At 37.3% G+C, this 22,624-nt stretch overlaps 1 protein-coding gene across 1 annotated transcript in view; it reads right to left on the reverse strand.

The window, feature by feature from the left end:
- The window catches only part of Tshr (thyroid stimulating hormone receptor), a 163,390-nt gene that overhangs the window by 22,301 nt on the left and 118,465 nt on the right, over positions 1–22,624 (reverse strand). The window contains exons 8-9 of the mRNA XM_074066959.1: positions 21,666–21,734; positions 14,422–14,499 (exon numbers count right to left, since the gene is read on the reverse strand). Coding sequence (XP_073923060.1) covers positions 14,422–14,499; positions 21,666–21,734 — 147 coding nt within the window. The remainder of the gene's footprint in view (positions 1–14,421; positions 14,500–21,665; positions 21,735–22,624) is intronic.

The raw sequence follows: 22,624 nt of genomic DNA on the forward strand, positions 1-22,624 counted from the left end.
TCCTGTAGGCAACAAATTGTTGGATCTTCTTTTTTAATCCATTTTGTCAAACGATGTCTTTTGATGGGTGAATTAAGTCCGTTAACATTAAGCTAAGCGTTAGTACTGATAGGTATGTGGTGATTCCTGCCATTTAGTTGTCTTAGTTATTTGAAGGTTTGATTGTGTGTACCTAACTTGATGTTACTCTCTACTGTCTTGCTTTTTCTTATCCTGTGGTTTGGTGCTGCCTGCCTTTTCATGGTTAAGTTGGGTGTCACTTTCTGTGTGCAGGATCCCTTGCAGAATCTTTTGTAATGGTGGCTTTGTGGTCACATATTGTTTTAGTTTCTGCTTATCATGGAAGACTTTTATTGCTCCATCTATTTTGAATGATAGCTTTGCTGGGTAGAGTATCCTGGGGTTGAAGTTATTTTCATTCAGTGCCCGGAAGATCTCACCCCACGCTCTTCTTGCTTTTAATGTTTCTGTTGAGAAGTCTGCTGTGATTTTGATGGGTTTACCTTTGTATGTTACTTGTTTTTTCTCTCTTACAGCCTTCAATATTCTTTCCTTAGTTTCTGAACTTGTTGTTTTAATGATGATATGTCGTGGAGTAGTTCTATTTTGATCTGGTCTGTTTGGTGTCCTGGAGGCCTCTTGCATCTGTATGGGAATATCTTTCTCTAGATTTGGGAAATTTTCCGTTATTATTTTGTTGAATATATTACACATTCCCTTCGCTTGCACCTCTTCTCCTTCTTCGATGCCCATGATTCTCAAGTTTGGTCTTTTGATGGAGTCAGTGAGTTCTTGCATTTTCTTTTCACAGGTCTTGAGTTGTTTAATTAATAGTTCTTCGGTTTTTCCTTTAATTACCATTTCATCTTCAAGTTCTGAGATTCTGTCTTCTGTTTGTTCTATTCTGCTGGATTGGCCTTCCGTTTTGTTTTGCAGTTCTGTTTCATTCTTTTTTCTGAGATTTTCCATATCCTGGCAGTTTTCTTCTTTATTGTTGTCTATTTTTGTCCTGAGTTCATTTATCCATTTATTCATTGTGTTCTCTCTTTCACTTTGGTGTTTATATAGTGCTTCTATGGTTTCCTTTATTTCTTCTTTTGCTTTTTCAAATTCTCTATTTTTGTTGTCTTGGAATTTCTTGAGTGTCTCCTGTACATTTTGGTTGACCCTATCCAGTATCATCTCTATAAAATTCTCATTGAGTACTTGTAGTATATCTTCTTTTAAATTATTCTTGTGGGCTTCACTGGGTCCTTTGGCATAGTTTATCTTCATTTTGTTGGAGTCTGGATCTGAGTTTCTGTTCTCTTCATTCCCCTCTGGTTCCTGTACTAATTTTTTGCTGTGGGGAAACTGGTTTCCCTGTTTTTTCTGTCTTCCCATCATTGTCCTTGGTGTTGTTACTGTCCCTGTACTGTGTGTAATTAAGTATTTTCTAGCTTGTAATAATAACAATGGTAATATTGAGAATGGAAGAGTGAGCTGAGATGGAAAGGAAGAAGTTAAAGAAAAGGGGAAAACAAATATACAGACAAGAGGGAGAAAACAGAACAAGGTATCAGACAAGAGAGTTTCAAAGGTATAAACAGGGAGTGTTAGTGTACTAATCGACAGTAAGCTGAACAGACATTAGAGAGACAGAGAGGATTGAAAATCAAAGATAAAAAAAAATAAGTAAATGAAAGTAATATCTATATATAAAAATGAATTAAAATAAAATGGAAAATAGAAAATTAAAAAAAAAAAAACAAAAAACTTCCAAGTTTATATGCAATGCAGTTTCAGTCTTAATAATTTGGGTGTCCATCTCAATCTCCAGTCCTGGAGTTGGTGCCTCAGATGTTGTTCTGTAGTTGTCTCATCAAAGGGTATGCATAAAGTAGAACAAAACTACACAACCACACACACACACACACACACACACACACACACACACATACACACAAAGCCCCACCAAGTGTCCCCAGTTCAAATGCAATACAGTTTCAGTAAGTTTTTTGGCTTGCAGGTGTAATTCAGTTGTTCTCTCATCAAAGGTAGGGAGAAAAAGAAAAAAAAGCGTCTGGAGACAGTTCTGAGAGTGGTATCTGCAACTGTGGCTTGCCTGCCTGCTGCTCTCAGCCTGTAGCTGGCTGCGTTATTTATGCAGATCTCTGGGGTGAGCTAGCACTCACCTGGTCCCACAGGCTTTGTTTGCTCAGAGTTCTCCTGTGCGGGAGCCTCTGCTACAGGCTTTCCCCTTTCCAAGCGCTGGGAAAGGTGACACTGCCCCGCGTTGTCAGGCCTGCGTGTTTATTTACAGTTCATGTGGGAGGTGGGTCTTCCCCCTCTCCTCTGAAGTTTTCCTCCCACTGCCACTTTCAGCAGCTTTCCTGCTCCTGCTTACTGGGCGGTGTTGCTGCTCCTGCCGGCCGCCATGTTTGTTTACAGTTCATGTGGGAAGTGGGTCTTCCCTCCTCTCACAAGCTTCCCCGCTCCTTGAGAGCTTGTTTGGAGGTTCTAGCAGTGGAGCGCAGCTACTCGTATACCCTTGACTGAAGAACGGTCCTCCTCTATCGGGGATGGTCGTCCTCTTCGACCGAGCGCGCAGCTTCGGGAGGGACGAACATGGAGTGGTGAGGGAGGAAGGGGACACCCGCCTAGCCAGCCAGATCAGCCGAATCAACCCTGGCGATCAATGGGGTGACAGATGTCGCAGCCATGTCGCCCTCACATCCTAGCTTCCCCGCTCCTGGTTGCTGGGCGTGCGACCCGCTCCCGCCAGAGGCTCTCCGGCCCGCCTGGCTTGTTTATTTACAGTCCTGGGAAGGGTTCCCTTCCCCCAATCTTCAGCGCTCAGGGCGCCCCACCCTCTTTCCAGCGTGTCTTAACTGTTCTTATTGCTTAGTACTCAGTTTCTCTTTTTTTCCCAGGTGGAGGTCAGTCTGTCCAGGGGGCTATGCTGCTCTGGCCCAGGCTTGTCTGTGGGGCTACTGTGGTACCATGAAGCTCACCTGGTCCGCGTCTTCCCACGCCGTATGGGCGCCGGCCACTGGCGGCCCCAGGGGCCCTCCTCGTTTCTCCGTTTAACGTGAAGTGGAGATTCTCTGCACTGGCTGGAGATGTGGATTGGTCAAAGTTATGCCTTTTCTCAGTGATTATGCCTGCAAAGTGTGTCTCCAGCATCTCTCCAAGATTTCACTATAGGAGGGTCGCTTTCTGCTTCCTACCTCTAGCCGCCATCTTTGAATCTCTCCTCATCTATATGTTTTAAGGAAGAGTTGTGTGCCTAATTATACCCACTAATGCCTACTTTTTGTGTGTATGTTTCTGGGTTATTTGTTGAAAAATTTACTCCCAGATTGATTTACCCCTCCCATCAGTTAGCCAGCTGCCAGCATCTTCTAGTTATAACATCATGGGTAACACTGGGCACAGAGTATAGCACACTTTTTCCCTTTACTATAGTGTCTCAGGTGGTCTCAATTCTCATTTTTCATTATAAAAGTAATTGAGAAATATTTCTTGCGAGGAGTGGTTAGAGAGGTCACAATCCTTTGGAGTTAAAAGGATAAAATAAAGTTTATGCAAAAATGTTTAGCACAGAGTCTAGTAGGCACTTACTAAGAGGTAGATTTGTTTACACTAAAGATGCAAAGCAAAAATGGTAAAGAAATAATTGTGCTTCTTCTTGCTCTTTGTTCTTCAAATTCATTACTGTTGAGAGCTCCTGGTTAACAAGTGATGAGTGGTTATTAAACTAATTAAGAATTTACATAGTTCAGAACATTTTGCCAATACTGTTTTCTTAGGACTCACTAGCAAAAATTCTTTATGTTTTATTGTTTTTGATCCAGGATAAAAGCCCTTCTTGACAATTGACTTTAGGAAAACCATGTTATGTGAAATAGGTTATGAATTTGTGAATTATTCTATTAGAGAATAACAGTTGTGCAAGTAACTTTTTGGTCTGGTATAGATATGAAAAAAGTTATTCTGACTGAATTCCCAGATGTAAAATACATGACCATATGGGAACACTGTCTTAGGAAGGGGTTTCCAGTGTTTTGGTGAACTTTTACTTTACTTAAAGTTAAAAAAAATTTTTTTGAAGATGATAGTGGTCTTACTTTTGTCTTATTGAAGAAATACAAAGGTTTGTATGACACTGAGGATTTTTTCTACTAATGCCTGCTCACCTCCATCAAATGATTTCTCAATAATTATAAAAAGCAACTGACATTATAGATTGCTGCCATTTAAAGTATCAATCCTTTTTCCTCATATCAGTAGCTATGGTGGAAAGACATGCTACTGAATAATGAATTAGGATCGGGGGAACCATTTATCCTGAGTTGTCAACATAACTCATCTGTTCTGAAGATTCCTAGGACCAAAGCCTACCAATCCCAGTTCTTGTCAAGAAGTCAGCATGCACACAATTCAGGAAAGATAATTGCCCAATTTTTCTCTTCAAATTTTTTTGCGATCTTCCTTGAAATTCCTTTGCTGATCCTCTGGAGATGGCGGGGAGGGGATGTGATTTAAGATAGATTACATACTTCAGTTGCTTCCCAACAACTTGGCTGTCAAACCAGGCACTAAAGAGATCTATTTGTCTTGGGCTTGCAACTCATTTCATAGTCAGTGAAGAGAGCAGCCTATAGGCTGATCATACTCTGGCTTGGAACCCCAAGTGGTTCCCATTTGGGGTTACAAGAGAGCTGCTCCAAAGGTTCCTCTCAGCTACATAGAAAGGAAGATAAGGAGCTCCGGGCTGTTTTGGTCCTCAGAGATGTATTCCCTTCTACCCTGATGGCGTTCCAATCCCTAGCAAGTAGCCAAGAGGTACAGAAGAGCAGTCCCAGTCAAGGTGCCCAAGACTAATACAGTCAGGGCTGAGGTTGCACATAGGCATAGGAAAGAAGGCACAAGGGTGAGTTGAGGAGGTCCACACCATGTAAAGGGTTACACAACTGTTAACTGACATTTCCATGGCAACCCTGCAGTGAGCCATCTGTCCTCATCAGTTCAGTTCCCTACAATATGATTTCAACACATCTTTCAAACGCAATCATTTGACCCAAGTTAGGTGTTCATGCCTATAATCCCAGCACTCAGGAAATAGAGGCAGAAGGATCATGAGTTCAAGGCCAGCGCAGGCTACATATTGAGTTGAAGGCCAGCATAAGCTAAGTAGTGAGACATGTCAAAAACCCCACAAGGGCTGGGAATATAGCTCATTGACAGAGCACTTTCTTATAAAGTACAAGCCCTGGGTTTGATCTCTAGCACCACACACACACACACACACACAGTAGTATGAAACTCTCCTTTGCTGGATAATAGTTTGGCAGTGTTTCCTCTGAAGTTAAACATACACTTGGCAATAGTACTCCTAGGTTTTTATACTAGAAAAATCAAAAGATATGTGTTTTCTCACATGCACAGGAAATTAATGTGAGTCAATGCCCTGTATAGCTATCCTTATCTCAACCAGCAAAAACCCTTGTTCCTTCCTATTATGGCTTATACTCTCTCTACAACAAAATTAGAAATAAGGGCAAAATAGTTTCTGCTGGATATTGAGGGGGTGGGGGATAAGGGAGGGGGTGGGGGCAGTGGGGAGAAATGACCCAAGCCTTGTATGCACATATGAATAAAAAAAAATAGTAAGAACAAAAAAAATGTGTTTTCTCATAGGAGGGTGAGGCATGAGGGAAGTTTCTGGGTAATAAAAGTGTCCTAAGGCTTGACTTGGGCAAGATGATCAAATTGTACATTTAAAAAATGTTTATTGGCAAAGACAGTGGTGATCCATGTCTCTTGCACCAGCTACTTGGGAGGTGGAGATAGGAGGACTGAGGATCAAGACCAGCCTGGGCAAAAGTTATTGAGACTGTGTCTCAACAAAACAAAACAAAGCAACAAAAACCAATCCAGCTGTGGTGGTGCACACGTGTAGTCCCAGCTACTGGGGAGGCAGAGATAGGATTGTAGTCCAAGGTCAGCCTGGGCAAAGACAGCTAGAGACCCTATCTGAAAAACAAACTAAAAACAGCAAAAGCAAAATATTGAGGGCATGGCTCAAGTAGTAGAGCACTTGCTTAGCAAGAATGAGGCCCTGAGTTTATCCCTGGTACCACAAACAAAACCAAAAACTACAAAAACTATTTGTTATTGTATATAAATTATACCTCAATAAAAAATAATTCTGCCCAGCATCCATCTAGAAAATTATGTACCCACCACACTTGTGGACTTCAGGCATGTTAGAAATAACTTTGCCACAAAATTTCAGCCATCTAATAGTATAATCTTCTGATGATCATGAAGAATAGGGAAAAAAAAAAGACTTATTTCATCTAAACCAAGAAAGGTGGCAGTGCCGTGAACTTTGGATTTTCAAATGATTAATTTGATAAGCTAACAGCAGCAAATGTTTATTTTGTTGATACATGTAATATAAACTCAAGGCTATTATCACAAAGATTCCTTCTTAAGAGGTTCTTATAATAGTAATTAGGACTACTATGTTATAGTAATTTTCATCAGTATGCTAAATGCTATTAAATTGAGTTACATAACTTGGAATTTAGAGAACACTGGTTATTATGGAAAGCATTGTGTTTCAGTGTGTTCTTTCCTTTGGCATTATAAGCACCAAGAGCTTCTCTTTCAAAATAAAATGAAAACAAGACAATCAAAAATAGAAATTATAAAAATGGAAAATGAGGTTACATATATTGATTAAAAATCAGTAAATAAAAACTATTGTTAAATTCCCAAGCTAAATTAAAAAGCCTGTTTAAAATATAGCAAAGATTGAATAGATCTCATTCTAGATGTTGTACCTGTTATGTATTAGATTCTTTTTGGAGAAATGACCTTGAAAAAAGGTGGTAACCTAAATGGGTAAGTTTCATTATTTTTGCTGACTACTAGAGATGACTATGTTCTTTTCTGAAAAAACTTTGTGAGGCAGAAATATGTATGATATCCAATTCTCTTTCCTTTAGATGGAAATTCAGATTTCCCAAGTTTGGTTTTTACACTAAGTGACAACCAAATCAGCACTGTTTGATATTCAATTAGAATGTGTCAAATATTTATTGGGTTTCAGTTGTCTTCTTTTGAGGTGGAGGGATTACAAAACTATAACACATAGTCCATTCCCTCCGGGATCTAGTTATGGGAAGGAGATTTGTAAGAAATGAGGTAATAAAGATTTTGACTAAAGTTCAAGACAAGAACTAAAGAGATGTTGCAGACCATGCCTGATTAGTTAACAAACACATTTGAAGAATGAGGCTTCCTCTGGCCTTTCAAATACGGACAAACTCCATCAACTTCCTACGCATTATGGTTTTCTTTTAAAATTTAATTTTTATTAACACAATACATGGACCTATTAAAATATACTGGAATTTAAAATATTTCTTTAAATTATACTGGAATTTGATAACACAAACAACAGTACCCAGGTCTAGCCCCCTCTCTGTAGTCCTGTTTCTGATGCCTTAGAAGCCACTACTTTCAACTTCTGGTATTCCATTCCAAAATTGTAAATATTTCTCTTTTTTTTTTTTTTTGTTTTGAAGTAGACAGGGACCTTCATGGGAATAAGAGATGGATAGATTTTTAGCCTTTATTGCAATTCTGCAAAATATGCTTCTTCCCTCCCCTTGTTGGCAGAGTGTGGACAGTGCCCATCTCTTATGCTTATCCCCTTCCTGTCTTTCTGATCTTAGCAGAGGGACAAAACTTACCAGGTACAGGGTGACACCATGATGTCTCCAAAAATGAACCAGTCACTGATCAATATTTTACATGGGAAAAAAATCTTAAAACATGAGGAAGGGAGTTCTTTAAAAATAAATTAGTGTTAGTGGAAAATTAGAAATTAGTGATCAGTAGAAAATTATCAGACCTTGGACTACTCTAGATAAAGAGCCCTGTTCCTTCTTCTGATTAGGGATTTATCAGCATGATCTATCAGTGCTTTCCCACAGCCCTTTTTTCTACGCTCACCCTTTTCTTGAGAAAAAAACCTCCATTAAAGCTTTTGCTTGAGTGTTCATTCTCCTCAGTTTTATTTCTATTATTACTGGGATGATATTTCCTTGCATCCTGAATCACCTACTGCCTCCATACTGTGGAAGATGAGGGTTTAACTCTCTTTTCCACCTCTCCTGTCTACTCTCTGAAATAGTTTTAGGGCTTATTTGGTCACATCCATATTAAGGATTTTGGTAGTTACAAATCTGCATATTGTGATTCCACTGTCTTTCTAGTGTAACTGTTTTGTCTCTTCCTGAGATGTCAATCTGTCTATCTGCTTGTTGGCTTTGAATTTATGATGCTCCTGCCTTAGGCCCCTGAGTGATGATACTATAGTGTACATCACATACCTGGCTCCTTTTCGCTTTTTATTATTATTATTATTATTTACACCTGTTGGTTTGACTGAATCTCTTGCTAAGTCTTCCCACACGCTCCAAAGTTCTATAAAGAACCTCTCAGACAAGTTTCTCGCAGTGCCGTCAGAGAATTGATCAATCCTCTTTCTTGGAATCTTTGGGCTTTTAGCTCTGATGTAGACAACTACTACCTCCTTTGCACTCATCAAGGGATTTCCAATTGTTTTCTGTGTTGGTCATCGTTTTTGAATTCCTCAATTCTCTTTCCTGGTTTACACCCAGGAAGAAGTAAATAGAAAATAAAGTTTGTGAGACTCTGAATGTCTTAAGTATCTTTATTTTCTCATTACACTTGATCAGTAGTTTGGAAATCACTTTCCCTCACACTTGAAGGGTATGCTTTCTTGGCTTCTTTTAATGTTGCTCTGTTGAGAAGACTAATGGCATTCTGATCCCCAGCTCCTATAGTTAACATGTTTTTCTCTCTAGAATCTTTTAGGTTATTGTTTTGATCCCAGTGATTTCATATCTTATGATGTACCTTCATATTTCTTTTTATCGGTCATGTGGGTTCTTTGTGAGTCTTATTATTCTGAAAACTAATTTCTTTCATTTATGGGAAATATTCTCATATTGTTTTCTTTTTTGGTTTCATTTTGTTTTCCTAAGTCTTTTTGTGTTTTAGATCACTATCTTTCTAATTTTCAGTTCTTTTATCTTTGTCTCTCTCAGGGAGCGGGTATCCACTTTATCTCTAATTTTTTCTGCTGATTTTGTTTGCTTTGGCTATAGTATTTTTGATTGGTAAAAGTTTTTGTTTTCTGGATATTGCTATATAGGAAATTATTTGATTCATTTGAAACATTTGCTACAATATTGGTTGAAATTTTCTTCTGTTTCTTGCATTGTTTCTGTTTTTTTCTCTGTTCTAGTCTCTGTTTCCATGTCACTACTTCTATTTAACAGAGTACTGGAATTTCTTATTAGAATTGGGCAAACAAAAGAAATAAAAAGGCATATAGATAAGAAAGGAAGAAGAAAAACTGTCTCTGCAGATGTCATGTTCTTATACATGGAAAACCTTAAAAATCCCACCAAAAATACTGTTAGAACTTGTAAATGAATTCACTAATGTTCAAGATACAAAATAAACATACAAAAATCAGCTATGTTTCTATAAACTAACAATGAACTATCATAAAAAGAATTAAAGAAAACAATCCCATTTACAATAGCAATTAACAACAGCAGAACCTGAGAAATAAATTTAAACTAAGAATGGTCTGTGAATGGAAAATTGTGATATGTTGATGCCTTTCCTGTCAATGGCTTTCCTAAAAGGTCTGGTGATCCTCAAGTGTCTATTCTTGTTTGCAAGGGAGGTTTATGGGAAGTTCTGTATATATAAGTTTATTAGCTGTTATAGTTTGGATATAAAAGTTTGTATATGAAAGGTCCATGTGTTGAAGGCTTGGTCCTACAGTAGTGTTTAGAAGCAAATGGATCATGAGGGCTCTAATCTTTATCAATAGGTAAATCCATTGATGAATTTGCAGCTGAAACGAACCATTGGAGCATGGGGCCTAGTTGGGGGAAGTAAGTTACTGGTATTATGCCTTTGAAGGGTATCTTGTTCCCAGACCCTTCCTCTCTTCTTCCTGGCCATCATGAGGTGAGCAGATTTGCAGCACCCTGCCCTTCTGCCATGATGTTCTGCCTTACTACGGAACCAGAAACAATGGAGCCAGCCAACCATGGACTGAAACCTTTAAAACCATGGACACAAATAAGTCTTTCCTCCCTTAAGTTGATTTTCTCAGGTATTTGTCATAGCTTTGGATCATTGACTAGCATATTGACTGATGAACTTTATTGTAGCAACTGTGAGAAACTAGCAATGATCATTTTTGTGTTTTTTTCTTTTTCTTTTCCTTTGGGACTATCAGCTTCCTCAGAATTTGAATCCCCTCACTGGAGTGTATGCATTCTGATGCCAGTATTTTACCAGCTGAGTGGATAGAAAGACTTGTTGAGCTTATATATTGAATACAAACTTTCATATCATCCTGTTTTCAGAACAGTGCCTCATTTCTGTCATCAATTGTGCCTATTCTCCTTAAATCTTCATGATGACATTTTTGCTGAAAACAAACTTTAGTCTTCTTCTGTGGTGGCAAAGAAATAGCTACTTGACTATTCAGGATGAGGAAATCTGGGGGAACAGGTAAAGTTTTTAAAGACTTCCAACTTCACTCTTGCCTACACACATGTAAAATACTTAAGATTTAATTGATGGAATCTGAGATTGTGTGATTTGAATTAGTTTTCTTTTTATTGGTTTTACCCATGTAAATACTTAGCAAGCAGTTCTTTCTTTATCTCTGAAGACATCTGTCACTCATTTACATGGCCACTTTTCTCACTCTCTTTGTATTATCTTTTTTTTTCCCCTAAAAGTATTACCAACTTAATATTAACAATGAATTAAGGAAAATTACTTTGATAAGAAGGGTTATCAGAAGTTTTTTTTTGTTAGTTTCAGTTTTTGTTTTTGTTTTTCTTTTTGTAGCACTGGGGTTTGAACTCAGGGCCTCACACATGCTAGGCAGGCACTCTTAACACTTGAGCCACTCTACCAGCCCTTAGAAGTCTTAATTCTTTCCATTCTTTGAAATTTCCTCCATATCCATTCTCCCACTACGACTTACACAGAGTCTTGGATAGATCTTTATCCCTGAAATAGTTTGTGACTTTCATACCCACATACATAACTGCCTGCTTGAATATGTCACTGGTCTTACAAATGGTAAGTGATGAAATCAGGAGTTAATTTCACATATAACTTCTTATCTAGTTCACTTTCTACAAGCTGAAGTGGCACCAAGAACATAGCTATTTTTACTTTGGTTGGAGAAAATGTTGCCATAAATATATATATATATATACATTTCAAGTACTGCAAACCAATGACTAGTTTAATTTACCACTTCCAAAGAAATAGAAATAGATATGTTTTCTTAAGGACAACATGTTAAATATCTTTAAGATGTGATTACTACTTAAATACTCTAGTGATTGCTGAAGTATGATTTGATTATTTATTGTGCACTTTACTAATCCACAAATATTCATTAAGCTTTTACTATGTCTCAAGCATAATAATATGAACTAAAACTATAGATATAAGACAGATATAACCCTTACCCTCTAGGATAGCCTAAAGATATAGGTAAAGAAGATTCACACATGGTGTATGGTGTACAGAAGAAGTTTTCCCCTAAGGAGAAGGAAGGCCAAGAATGACTTCAGAGAAGAAAAGTTCACTTCAATATCAAGGTATCAGTGGGTGCTTATCATCTAGATAAGAATGTAGAAGGCTTTTCCAGGTAATAAGAAAATAAGAGTTTACCATAGTTGTATTAGTAAGTTTGAACATTAGGGAAACAAAGAGGCTCACTATGGATGGATCATTGGTCAGAGGTGTAAGGTGGTGTGAGAGACAAAGCTGAAGATCATATCAGGGTCTCACATGCCACACCAATGCCTTATCCTGAGGGAAATGGGAGACCAGCATTGGGGTTTTAAGATCTTACTTGTATTTGAAACTATGGACATTTGAGGACAGTGGCGAGAGTGGATTTGGAGACTTGTGTCATCTATGCTACTGCTACTCAAAATGTGTTGCCCAGAGGCCAATGGTTTCATACTAGTCCTTTACAAAGCAACAAATTTGTGCTGGGTTGTAAGCCAACTTCTTCACTAAGCACACTGTTCAATTTGGGTGACTTCATTCTCAGGGCAAGACCATCTCCGTGGAGGAAGCTGTGCTTTGATTACATTCTTAAGCAGCCATTAACCTAATGGGGGACTCACACTTTGAGTGGTTCTGGTCTACATCATTGATATTCAAATTCTTTCAATCTCACATATTTATTTATAAGTAAAAACAATTTGAGAATGCACTCTGATATATGAATATTCATGAGCTCTGTGCATGAAGTGCTATGAAGTTATATTATGTACATTCTAAAATGCAAAATACATTTTAAAGGGTTATGATGAAGAGAAAGTAATATCTAAAATTCTTTTTGTTAAAGTGGATGCATTGTTACCAAATGTGCTTAATTAGTCTTGAATATTACTTTTAAACTACTTATGATATGACTACATGATGTCTGCTTTTGGTTTAGTTTATTTTGGTTTTGGTGTAAATGGTTGTCTCAGTTGAAAAAGTTGCCACACAAAGGTAAATACTTTCAAATGAATAAGGGAACCTTGGCTACACTCATTAAATTAAGATTCTTGTTTTTCAATCTAATCCAGTAATTAAATACATGTTTTTAATGGAAATTCATATTCTCTGATGTTAATCAGTTGTTTTTGCAAACTAATCTGTCTTATTTTCAAATTTTATCCATATGGTTTTTTAATCTCACTGAAACTCTGCATTACTTTGCTAGACCTACCATAACAAACTACCACAGATCAAGTGGCCCAAGCAACAGAAATGTGTTCTCTTACAGTTCTGGATGCTGCAAGTTCAATGTCTCCCGAGGCCTTTCTCCTTGGATTACTGAGTCCTCACGTGTTTTCCTCTGGCATCCCTAGTGTCTCTGTGTATCTCCTAATCTCTTCTTCTTATAAGGACACCAGTCAGATTGAATTAGGTTCAACTCAATAACCTTATTTTAATTTAACTAAATCTTTAAAGACCAAATACAGTCACATTCTTAGGTACAGAAGTTAGAGCTTTAACATTTGAATCGAGGGCACACAATTTAAGCTCACACAAAATTAATTTGAAAGATTTAAAAAGTTAAATTTTGTTTAAGTTTTTTAAGAAAAGAATTTTCATGGTGTTTACCACTTTCATCAGGAAAAATCACATGACGAATGTTTCAAATACTTATTTCTAAAGGCTCTCTCCAAAGTAAAAGTACTTTTATAAAAAAAAAATAGAAGAAACATTCCTCATTTGTTGGCTAAATATCATTTTTATCTTGAAGATGCAAATAAAGATATCTGCCAGGTTAAAAAAAAACACTGGAATGGAAAAGGTTAACACATTTCTTCCCCACCTGCTTTGGGCTTTTTGTAAAAAGAAAAATGCAGGATGCATTTAAGTACTTTGCTTTGTTCTCTCATGGTACAGCAGTTTCTAACCTACTTAACTGGGTACATTTAAGCTAAAAGTAAAATAGCATTATTAATGGTGAAAAAGTGTCTAGTCCTCAGAACTGCAGACCAACCACTCTACTCTCACAATGCATCCATCTCCTACCTGACGCTGAGGGTCAGCGGTCACTGGCATACACATTAATAACTAATTTGTTCATATTTTTAATAACTTAAATATGAATAGTTTCTGCTTGTTCCAAATGGATTGTCTTCATCATCTTTTGGGTACCAGGTTTCACTTTGGCAAGGACTAGACTAGATGCTTCAATGATGAGATTATGAACTAGGCTAAAATCAAGGGGATGGCTTGAGGGAAACAGAATTGAGAGAACTTAATCACTGATTGCATGTGGAGGTAAAAACCAGAGGAAAATAGGTACATTTCTCAGCTATTTTAAAAATGTTTCTATCTCATTGTTTCCTAGAGATTTTAAGTTCTTCTAGATATGAGTCAAACTATCATTTATATTCTTTCTTCTTCATGCCAGACATGTACAGTACATACTCATGTACAATTTTTCTACAAAGACTAGAATGCCTTCCACCTATTTGCAGACTTCATGTGTTTGAATTCTGCAAACAGCAGTTGCTCCATGAATAGAACCTTTATAGGATGACATGTTGGGGCTTGGGGCCTTCTAAGTCTCAAAGAACAAGGACATTTTCCCAAGAGGTAGCCTATAGAACCAGGCAGAATATATTAGCAGAAGCCTTTCTCTAAGACAACAGCCTTCTCCACCCTTGAACATCAGCTTCTCTTCTCCATGTTTCCTTCTATTCCAAAAAAGTAAACCAAACAAATAAAAATTCCAAATAAGCTAAAATAGACTTTTGTTTTACTCACAGCAAGGTTGGTCCACTGTATACTCCTCCAAATGCATCTTTGTCAATAACTGTCAGGTATTTATTCTTGTTTAAGTAACTGGACAGAGAGTGACAGAGAAAAAAGGGAAGATAAATTAAGTGAGTTTAAGCAATCACAGAAAATTAGTACAAAGATGATAACAAAATGTGATCATGGCTTCCCTAGTTATTAAGTGGGTTTTGAGAATGTAGAAGACAGTTTTTCTTCTAGTTTAAGCACTCAAAACATTCTATGTCCTAATTGTGCAAGGTTTTTATACATTAATTATGGCAATAGTCTTTAAAAATGAGTATATTTATGTTCTAAGTTTACAAATATAAATTTCATTAAAGTTGCACAAATTTCCCATTTCCTGGCCAGTGCAATTGTGCTTTTAATCCTCTTCAATACCAACTGATTTAAATTTTGTTTCTTAATACTGGTATTCCCACTTATTCTTGAAGGCAGGGCTTAAATCAGGAATGGGATGGTGGTGGCAGGGGAGGTGAATGTGATAGGGACTGTCAGAAATTGAGAGAGGTTGCCAGATGTAGCAAATAAATACACAGGATGCCAGTTTAATTTGAATTTTAGGTAGACATTGAATGATTTCCAATATAAATATTCCTTGCACAATTTTTGAAACATTCTTATAAGGAAAAGTTATCTGCTATTTGTTGAAAATTCAAATTTAATTGAATGGCACTTATTTTATCTGACAACACTATTTTTGGTGGAGGTTGGGGGGGTGTTTAAGCAGATAAGATTACAGTATATACCTTGTATGGAAGGGATTTGATAAGCATGTTGATCTTTTTATTTTGAAAACTGATTGGGCATTTGAGAGTATAATATTTTTGAAGCAATTTAAGTCACAAAGTGGTTTTAAAACAAAATTTCCTCCAAATGAACAAAAGCTTCCAAGGATTTTGAAACTGGCCCCTTTTCCCCCATAGCTTTTTTAGAGTTCAAAATTATAAAAAGTGATAAAGCACATATGTACCTTCATTATAAATTATCCCAATTTGCACATTTAAAATAATTCACAGCATAGCCTAGCCAATTTAAGCTCTAGTGAGTGGCCCCAGGTTGATGCAAAATGAATACAGCAGAGACCCTTAGGAGGTCTGCTTACAAATAATACTTCCATTAGTGTACCAATGGGGTTTGCTCTTCAGGATGGAAAATTCTTAAGAATGATGGTTGACAATGGTAGTGAAACATGAGGACTTTCAGGCAGGGTTCTTTCTCCAGAGCCCTCATGGAGAAACTTCCTCTTGTTAATTGAATCCAGGTGTGTCTTTACTGGAGCAGTGTGGGTAAGAAGAGTATCAACTACCAATGTAGAAAAGTTTTTATCAGTCAGCCTGTTCTGGGCAAGATGGGGATAAACCAAATGACAAGTAAGTACTAGGACTCCGTACAATGAGCTCTTACAAATTGTTCTACATTTTTGGGTCTTTCAATTTTTAAAAAACAGAGAATGGAAAACTACTTAATCTAAATTAGCAATTTCCAGTTTGCTTCCTTATACTCTTTATTTCCCTTCATGGCATTATCAAAATTTGTAATTACTTGCTTATTTATTTGTTTGCTTATATATTATGTCTTTCTAACTAGAATGAAAGCTCTCTGTCTTATTCATTGCTGTGCACCCAGTGCCAAGTCCAGGGGCTGCATAACTGTTGGATGGGAATTGTCGATGAGCAAATAAATAGATCTTTCCTTCAAGATAGTGAGATGGACAAGCTCTGATACTGACACACATGATTTTTTTTTTTTTTGCTGATAAACTATATTACTCGTTAATTTAATAAATATTCACTACACTTGTCACCAGAGAGTTTCCACATCACACATGATTGTTTTAAAGAAAAAATAATGGAGAATGAAAGAAAAGAAGACAGCATAGTGTGGTGGCATTTGGCCAATTGACCTTCTTGATGGCAATGATTGTCCTTCAAGGCAGCTGGTTTACAAAAGGTATGCCCCAAATAATGGCTTCTTCAGGAAGTAGCTGGGCATTCAGCTGTCAATGTGTGTTAGTTAGCTTTCCATTACTATAATAAAATATCTGACATAATCAACTTAAAAAGAGAAAAGTTTATTTGGCTCACAGTTTTGGAGGTTTCAGTCCACAGAGATTAATTCTCTCTGACATGGAGAGAATTAATTAATCTCATATATGTTCAAAGACCTAACTAAGATGCTTAAAGCAACCAATCTATGCTTTTCCAATGGATTGCTGCATGAAAGTCACCACTCATGGTCCCCACTTGATTATAGTTTGGTTTCTTCAACCCATTGTGTCCATGAAGATCTTTGGTTAGTCAAAGCTGGTGTAGGTGAGAGCCACCTTGGAGAAAACAACAATTGGAGAGACAATCTTGAACAGCATGATTTTGACAATTAAGCTTGGCATAAGAACTGTACTGGTTTGTGACTCCTTTTGTATTCTTTGGACAATGCAGCTTGCAGATCACACCCTATTCCCAGACTGTTGAAAATCAAGGAAGTGCTGCTGAGCTCATCTCAATTCTTCCTCTTCATCTTCAACTGCTGTGAGTGAAAATCGGCTTGCTTTAATCATTAGAAATTGTCATAAAATTAAATTATTGCTTGTCTAATTCTGTAGTGTTTTCATCTGATATTTAATACACCCCTGAGGATAAGGAGACTGGTTGATAAGCACTGCAGTTTACCAGAAATGCTACAGAAGATTTCAAACTGGGAAAGCCAGCCAGAGTCCAGTAAGGGAAAAGGATATACAGGAGGTACATGGAGCCAACATGAAACACAAATGAACTGGTCTTGCAGGAAGGAGACTGTGTTCTCTAAAACCAATATATTGTTTGTGTACTCAACCTCTTAGAGATAATTAGGTGCTTAAAAATGAAACCATCACTCTGTCTTTTGCAATTTTTTGTTTGCTGGTTTTATTTTGTGGATGTTTTTTGTTTTGTTTGTCTTGGACAGGGTCTCTCTAGATATCCTAGGCTGGCCTGGAACTCTCTATGTAGCCCAGGCTGGCCTCAAACACATGATGTTTCTGCATCCACCTCCTTAGTGATATTTGAAGTTTTGAGGACTGCCACGTTTAGCTTTTAACTTTGGATTTAGATTCTTCCTATTTCCTATCTGAAGATGAGAGGAAATATAGATAGAGAAGCCTGAGTAACCAGGAAGAAAGTACTCATATCAAATCCACTTATCACATAAACTTTTCTAGGAGTGTCAGCCTGGTCAAACTGGATCCCTGATCATGACCTATCCTGATTCCTCTGGAGTCCACATTCTATAAACCAGTTTGGGTAAATCAATCGTGGATCTTGGTAGGCTATATGGCAATGTACTTCAGGCAATGATTATTTTATAGAAGATGAACATAAAGGAACTTGAAAGAGTGTAGAAAACTTATAGTAAGAACTGAAAGGACAGATTTCTTGAAAGTCAGGATTTCTAAATGTAAACACAAGGAAGGGTTTATGAGAATAGAACTTATATTTCCCTTAAAAGTAAGATAGATGCTGATATATCTGTGTGTTTAATGGCTCTTCATTGTTTTGGGGGGAGGGTTATTCCTCCTTGAGAACCTGTTGAAAATAAGTTTATTCTATAAAAGAGATGTCAGAATTTTCTATACAGGGGGTTAAGAGATCCTGACCTGATTTAAAATTATGTATCTTATAGTTATGGCAGAACAATGTAGTCAAGAATGAGTTGGGAGAAAAGATTCGATTGACACTCAGTATTATGTGTATAATGTATATGGTATTTATAGTGTGTGTGTGTGTGTGTGTGTGTGTGTGTGTGTGTGTGTGTGTAAGTGTGTGCACTCCCTATTGGACTCACCCTTGACATACAGCATTCAGTAAAGACTTACTGGATGAATAACTGAAAGCCCAGTTTCATATCTTTCTCTCAAAGATAGAGGCACCCTCTCTGTAATGTTTAGAAAGAAGAGATTTATGTCAAAGAAAGGAGTAGAAAATTTGCTGTTGCAGCTAATCTTTGCTCTCTGAGGAGTTTAAGGTTATATTTCAGCTCCAAGATGGAATTTCAACTCATATCTCCATGATCCCTTTAAAGAAAACTTGAGTTGGCACCTAGTTATGTTGTGAGACTCACATGGGAACACTTTACTGGGAAAGTGTGTTTCTTTTCCATGGCTCTCATTGTTCAGAAAAGCAGAGGGGAATCCTCTGCTTTGCTCTGACATTAGTCAAAAGACAGACTGGGTTGCTCTTTGGAAATCCTGTTTGTTGCAGAACTCAGGACACTTGCTTATAAACAGTAACAGGTGAGAAAGTGCTCATAAGCAGAGGGAAAAGCCAACCTTGGAACATATCCGACAAGCTGTTCAAATACTTATCCTATGAGAAATAATAGCCTGCTTAATCCTATAATCTTCTCTATCGTCATCTTTTCCCAGTGCTCCACACTGTGGTGTTTTAATTCTAATCAGCTAATGTGTGATGCTAATTAGCACATTAATTGTGTTGACTTCTCTGTTCATAATGATTAGTGTTTTGGTAAGTTCTTAACACATCAAAAAGATATTTTTTTTGCCTGATCAAATGTTTACTATTAGATAGTAGCTAGTTACTAGAGTTTGACAATAGAAAATTCCATGCAGAGAGTCAGACGTTGTGTGAGAAGCAGGATACCTCCAAGCAGAATGTCTGGGGAGAGACTAGAAAAGAGGTTGTAAAGAGTGAACATAAGACTTGTGACTGAGTGCAGTTCAATGTCCGTTGAGCAAGGATGTTTGCATTATTATTAATTTCACATCTGAGTGATGACAATGTGCTTGGCTTCCATGTGCAATCAGGATGATGTGCTTTCACACATCTGCCACAATTTTCACAAACTTCTAATTACTCAACTGCTGTTGAAGCATCAGTGCTTGTACTCAGTGTGGAATTTATTCAACTTGGCTATGATATTATTATTCAGTTACAATAAAAAAGGGTGTAGTTGAGGTCAAACCTGCTAATTTCAGCAGACTGGCATGAGGCAGATGATTGCTCCTTGGATGACAAATTACTTAAACTAGAACCTAGAGTATCCGAACACAAATTCTAGAGAAATCAGCAAATTGCTAACATGCTATTTACAATCCTTAAACCCTCTGAGGATATTAGAAGGTTGTGTTTGCCTTCATTTGAAATCCAATAAACTTTGAGACCAAACACAACAGCCCTATGTTAAAAACATAAAGTGAATACTATTTCCTTATTACTCTAGAAACTTGATCTCTTTTTCCTTTATCTATAGCTCAGACCTTGTTTTTTCTCCACCTGCGGGGTGCCTTACAATGACCATCAACATTGGATTCACATGATACCTTTCATTGATACACTTAAATCTAAGAAAACAAATTTCCATCAACTGGAAATCAGAAACCTCGGGTAGGATGATGAATAGATGGAACATCGTTTTGTAACAGGAACAGTTTCCAGTTGGATTCACAATACTGATTGGAAAAAAATCTTTGTTTCTGTTATGATTGGATCTGAACTTTCTCATACTGAAATATTTTTATCCAGATACTTCTTATCTTGATCCCATGGTTGCCCTTTAACCTTTACCAGGAATTGGGAGAAATAGACACATATTTCTCCATAAAACAGCCATCTTTACTGACGATCTCATCCAGACCAGAGGTCTGATTCTCCCATCGAATTGTGTCTTTCACCTGTTTTTGTAAGTAAGGTTTTATTGAAACATTGCCATAACCATTTGCTAATATATTTCTTGCCTATTACCATTTTCATACTACAATGGCAGAGTTGAGTAGGTACAACTGAGACCCTATGTCCCACAAATCCCCAAATATTTGCTATCTGGGTCATTTCCAGAAAAGGGTTGCTGACCCCTAATCTAGACTTTTAAAAATCAAGAAACAAATTATTCCTAACTAAGAAATATTTTCCACATTTGTGATACTCTTCCAACTAACTTTAATGTTTAACATAAAAATATCAAGAAAGTATGTTGAAAATGGTGCACTGATTTCTTTTCTGTTTCAAAGGATAGCTACAGTGACTAGAACTGACTGAATGAAGCACCAAGAAATTAAAATCCATTGTCAGCCTATGGCAAACCCCCCCTCCCCAGAGCCCATGATAGGAGATGTAAAGAAAGCTGGTAAGAAGGTAGTCTCTGTGTGTACTTTCTTCATAGGTTTAATTTCAAAAGACAATCAGATAATCTGAAATCTTCCTAGTTAGAATCTCTACAGGTTGCCTCTAGAACAAACTTTGTTAAATTTGCCAGCCTACCAACAAAATAGCATATCAAAAGATTCTTTAGTAGTGTGATACTATGAAATATGCATTTGACTTTTATTCTTGTTTCCTGGCTCACAGGTCCTAAAATCCTTATATTTTCCTGAGAGGTAAGAGTATCTTTTGAGTTCACCAGATGACTGGTGACAGGCAGTTCCTAGATGACTTCAGGATGGGGGCTGGTTGCCAGAAAGACCATGGCATCATTATAGAATAGAGATTTTCAACTCCACTCCCAACCTCCCAAGATGGGAAAGGGTTTGAGGGTTGATTTGATCACCCATGGTTAATGAAGTAATCAGTCATGCCTATGTAATGAATTCACCACAAAAACCCAGAAGGACAGGGTTCAGATGAGCTTCCAGATAGCTGAACACATGGAGGTTCATGAGAGTGGTGCTCCCAGATAGTGTATGAAAACTCCATGCCCTGTTTCACATTCATATTTCCCTCCATCTGAATTTCCTTTTGATATATTTTAATGTAAGTGAAATGTTTCCCTGAGTTATGTGAGTTGCTCTAGAAAATTAATTGAATGAAACAGAGGGTCAGAAACCCTAAATTATAATGATCAGAACCACAAGTTATAACTTGGGGCTTAGAATTGGCATGTGAAGTGGGGTTAACCTATGAGTCTGCGCCCTTGACCTGTGGGATCTGTGCATCTTCCAGTACATAGTGTTAGAACATGTAGTTTGGTGTCTGTTGCAAAAAGTTTGGCTGTTGGTGGAGAAAAATTCCCTCACATTTTGGTAATCAGAGGTAAAGTATCTATATTGAGACTGAAACTAGGAAAGCCATCAAATCTATTGAATTGAAATTTGTATTTTAACAGGATCCCCAGGTGGTTTGTATCTCTCAGTAGAATTCTGACCCACTGGATGGTCCTTTTACAGGTGGGGATGGGGGTGAGGGTGGGGAAAGGTAGCAGTTTCTATGCTACCCTTGACTTACACAGCATCCAGCTTAGTCCCATTGAAGGCATGTCCTTGGATTGAAGTAAAGCCATTGTTGTACAGTTTCCTACAATCAATAGAGAGAAAAAAAAATCAATGGCCTGTGAGAGGTGGTGCTGACACCGTTTTGAATGGTTGGACTTCATCTCTTCAGTATAAAGTTTCCTAGGTCTACCAATTTACCCTAAAGAAAACTTGCTTAGGACATCAGGAAATATTTCTCAGTTTCAACACCCATTCTTCAGATTTAGGTGCTAGAAAGTAAACCTTTTCTCAGAAGTAGATTTACTTTGAAGAACAAAGATTTTCCAACTGATTTTTTTTTATTGTGCACATACTCCAAGAAAATGGAGTTTCAGAGTAATAGATAACCCAATGTCAATAGTGGACATGTAGCTGCAGTTTCTTAAAATGAACATTTTTAAAGACATTCATCTGAATGCACAGATTTTCTATCTAAAATGTTATTTCACATTTAAATAAATCTTATTTTCTCACAGTCTATTACAGATTGACTGTTTAACAGTTGTGGTTGAATTAAATTGAATTTCATAGCGAGTCTAAGAAAACAGAGCAATATTTTTTGTGAAAGTTTTAATGTTGTAACTTGTTGCTATGTTTCTGCCATTAATTAATTCATCGACTCCTGGGGGCCAGTCTGAAATGCTACCACCTCTTTTCTAGTGACGTTATTGAGACATAGAGGTGACTTGCCAAAAACACATTGGTATAGAAATGTTGGAAATCAGGATCCTTGATCTCAAATACAATTCTTTCTAACCACCTAAAGCACACATCCCTTCTGCAGAGGAAGGACCACTGGCCTGGGAACTCTGGGTTATATGGGAATAGAAAAGGTTTACTTGTGGCTGTTGGCATGAAGAGAAGACAGCCATGACCACAATTAGGTACAGTTCTGGGAACTCCTAATGACAACTGTAGAGAAACTTTGAAGAC

This window comes from Castor canadensis, chromosome 3 (genome assembly GCF_047511655.1).
Source record: "Castor canadensis chromosome 3, mCasCan1.hap1v2, whole genome shotgun sequence".
In the NCBI taxonomy this organism is placed as follows: domain Eukaryota; kingdom Metazoa; phylum Chordata; class Mammalia; order Rodentia; family Castoridae; genus Castor; species Castor canadensis.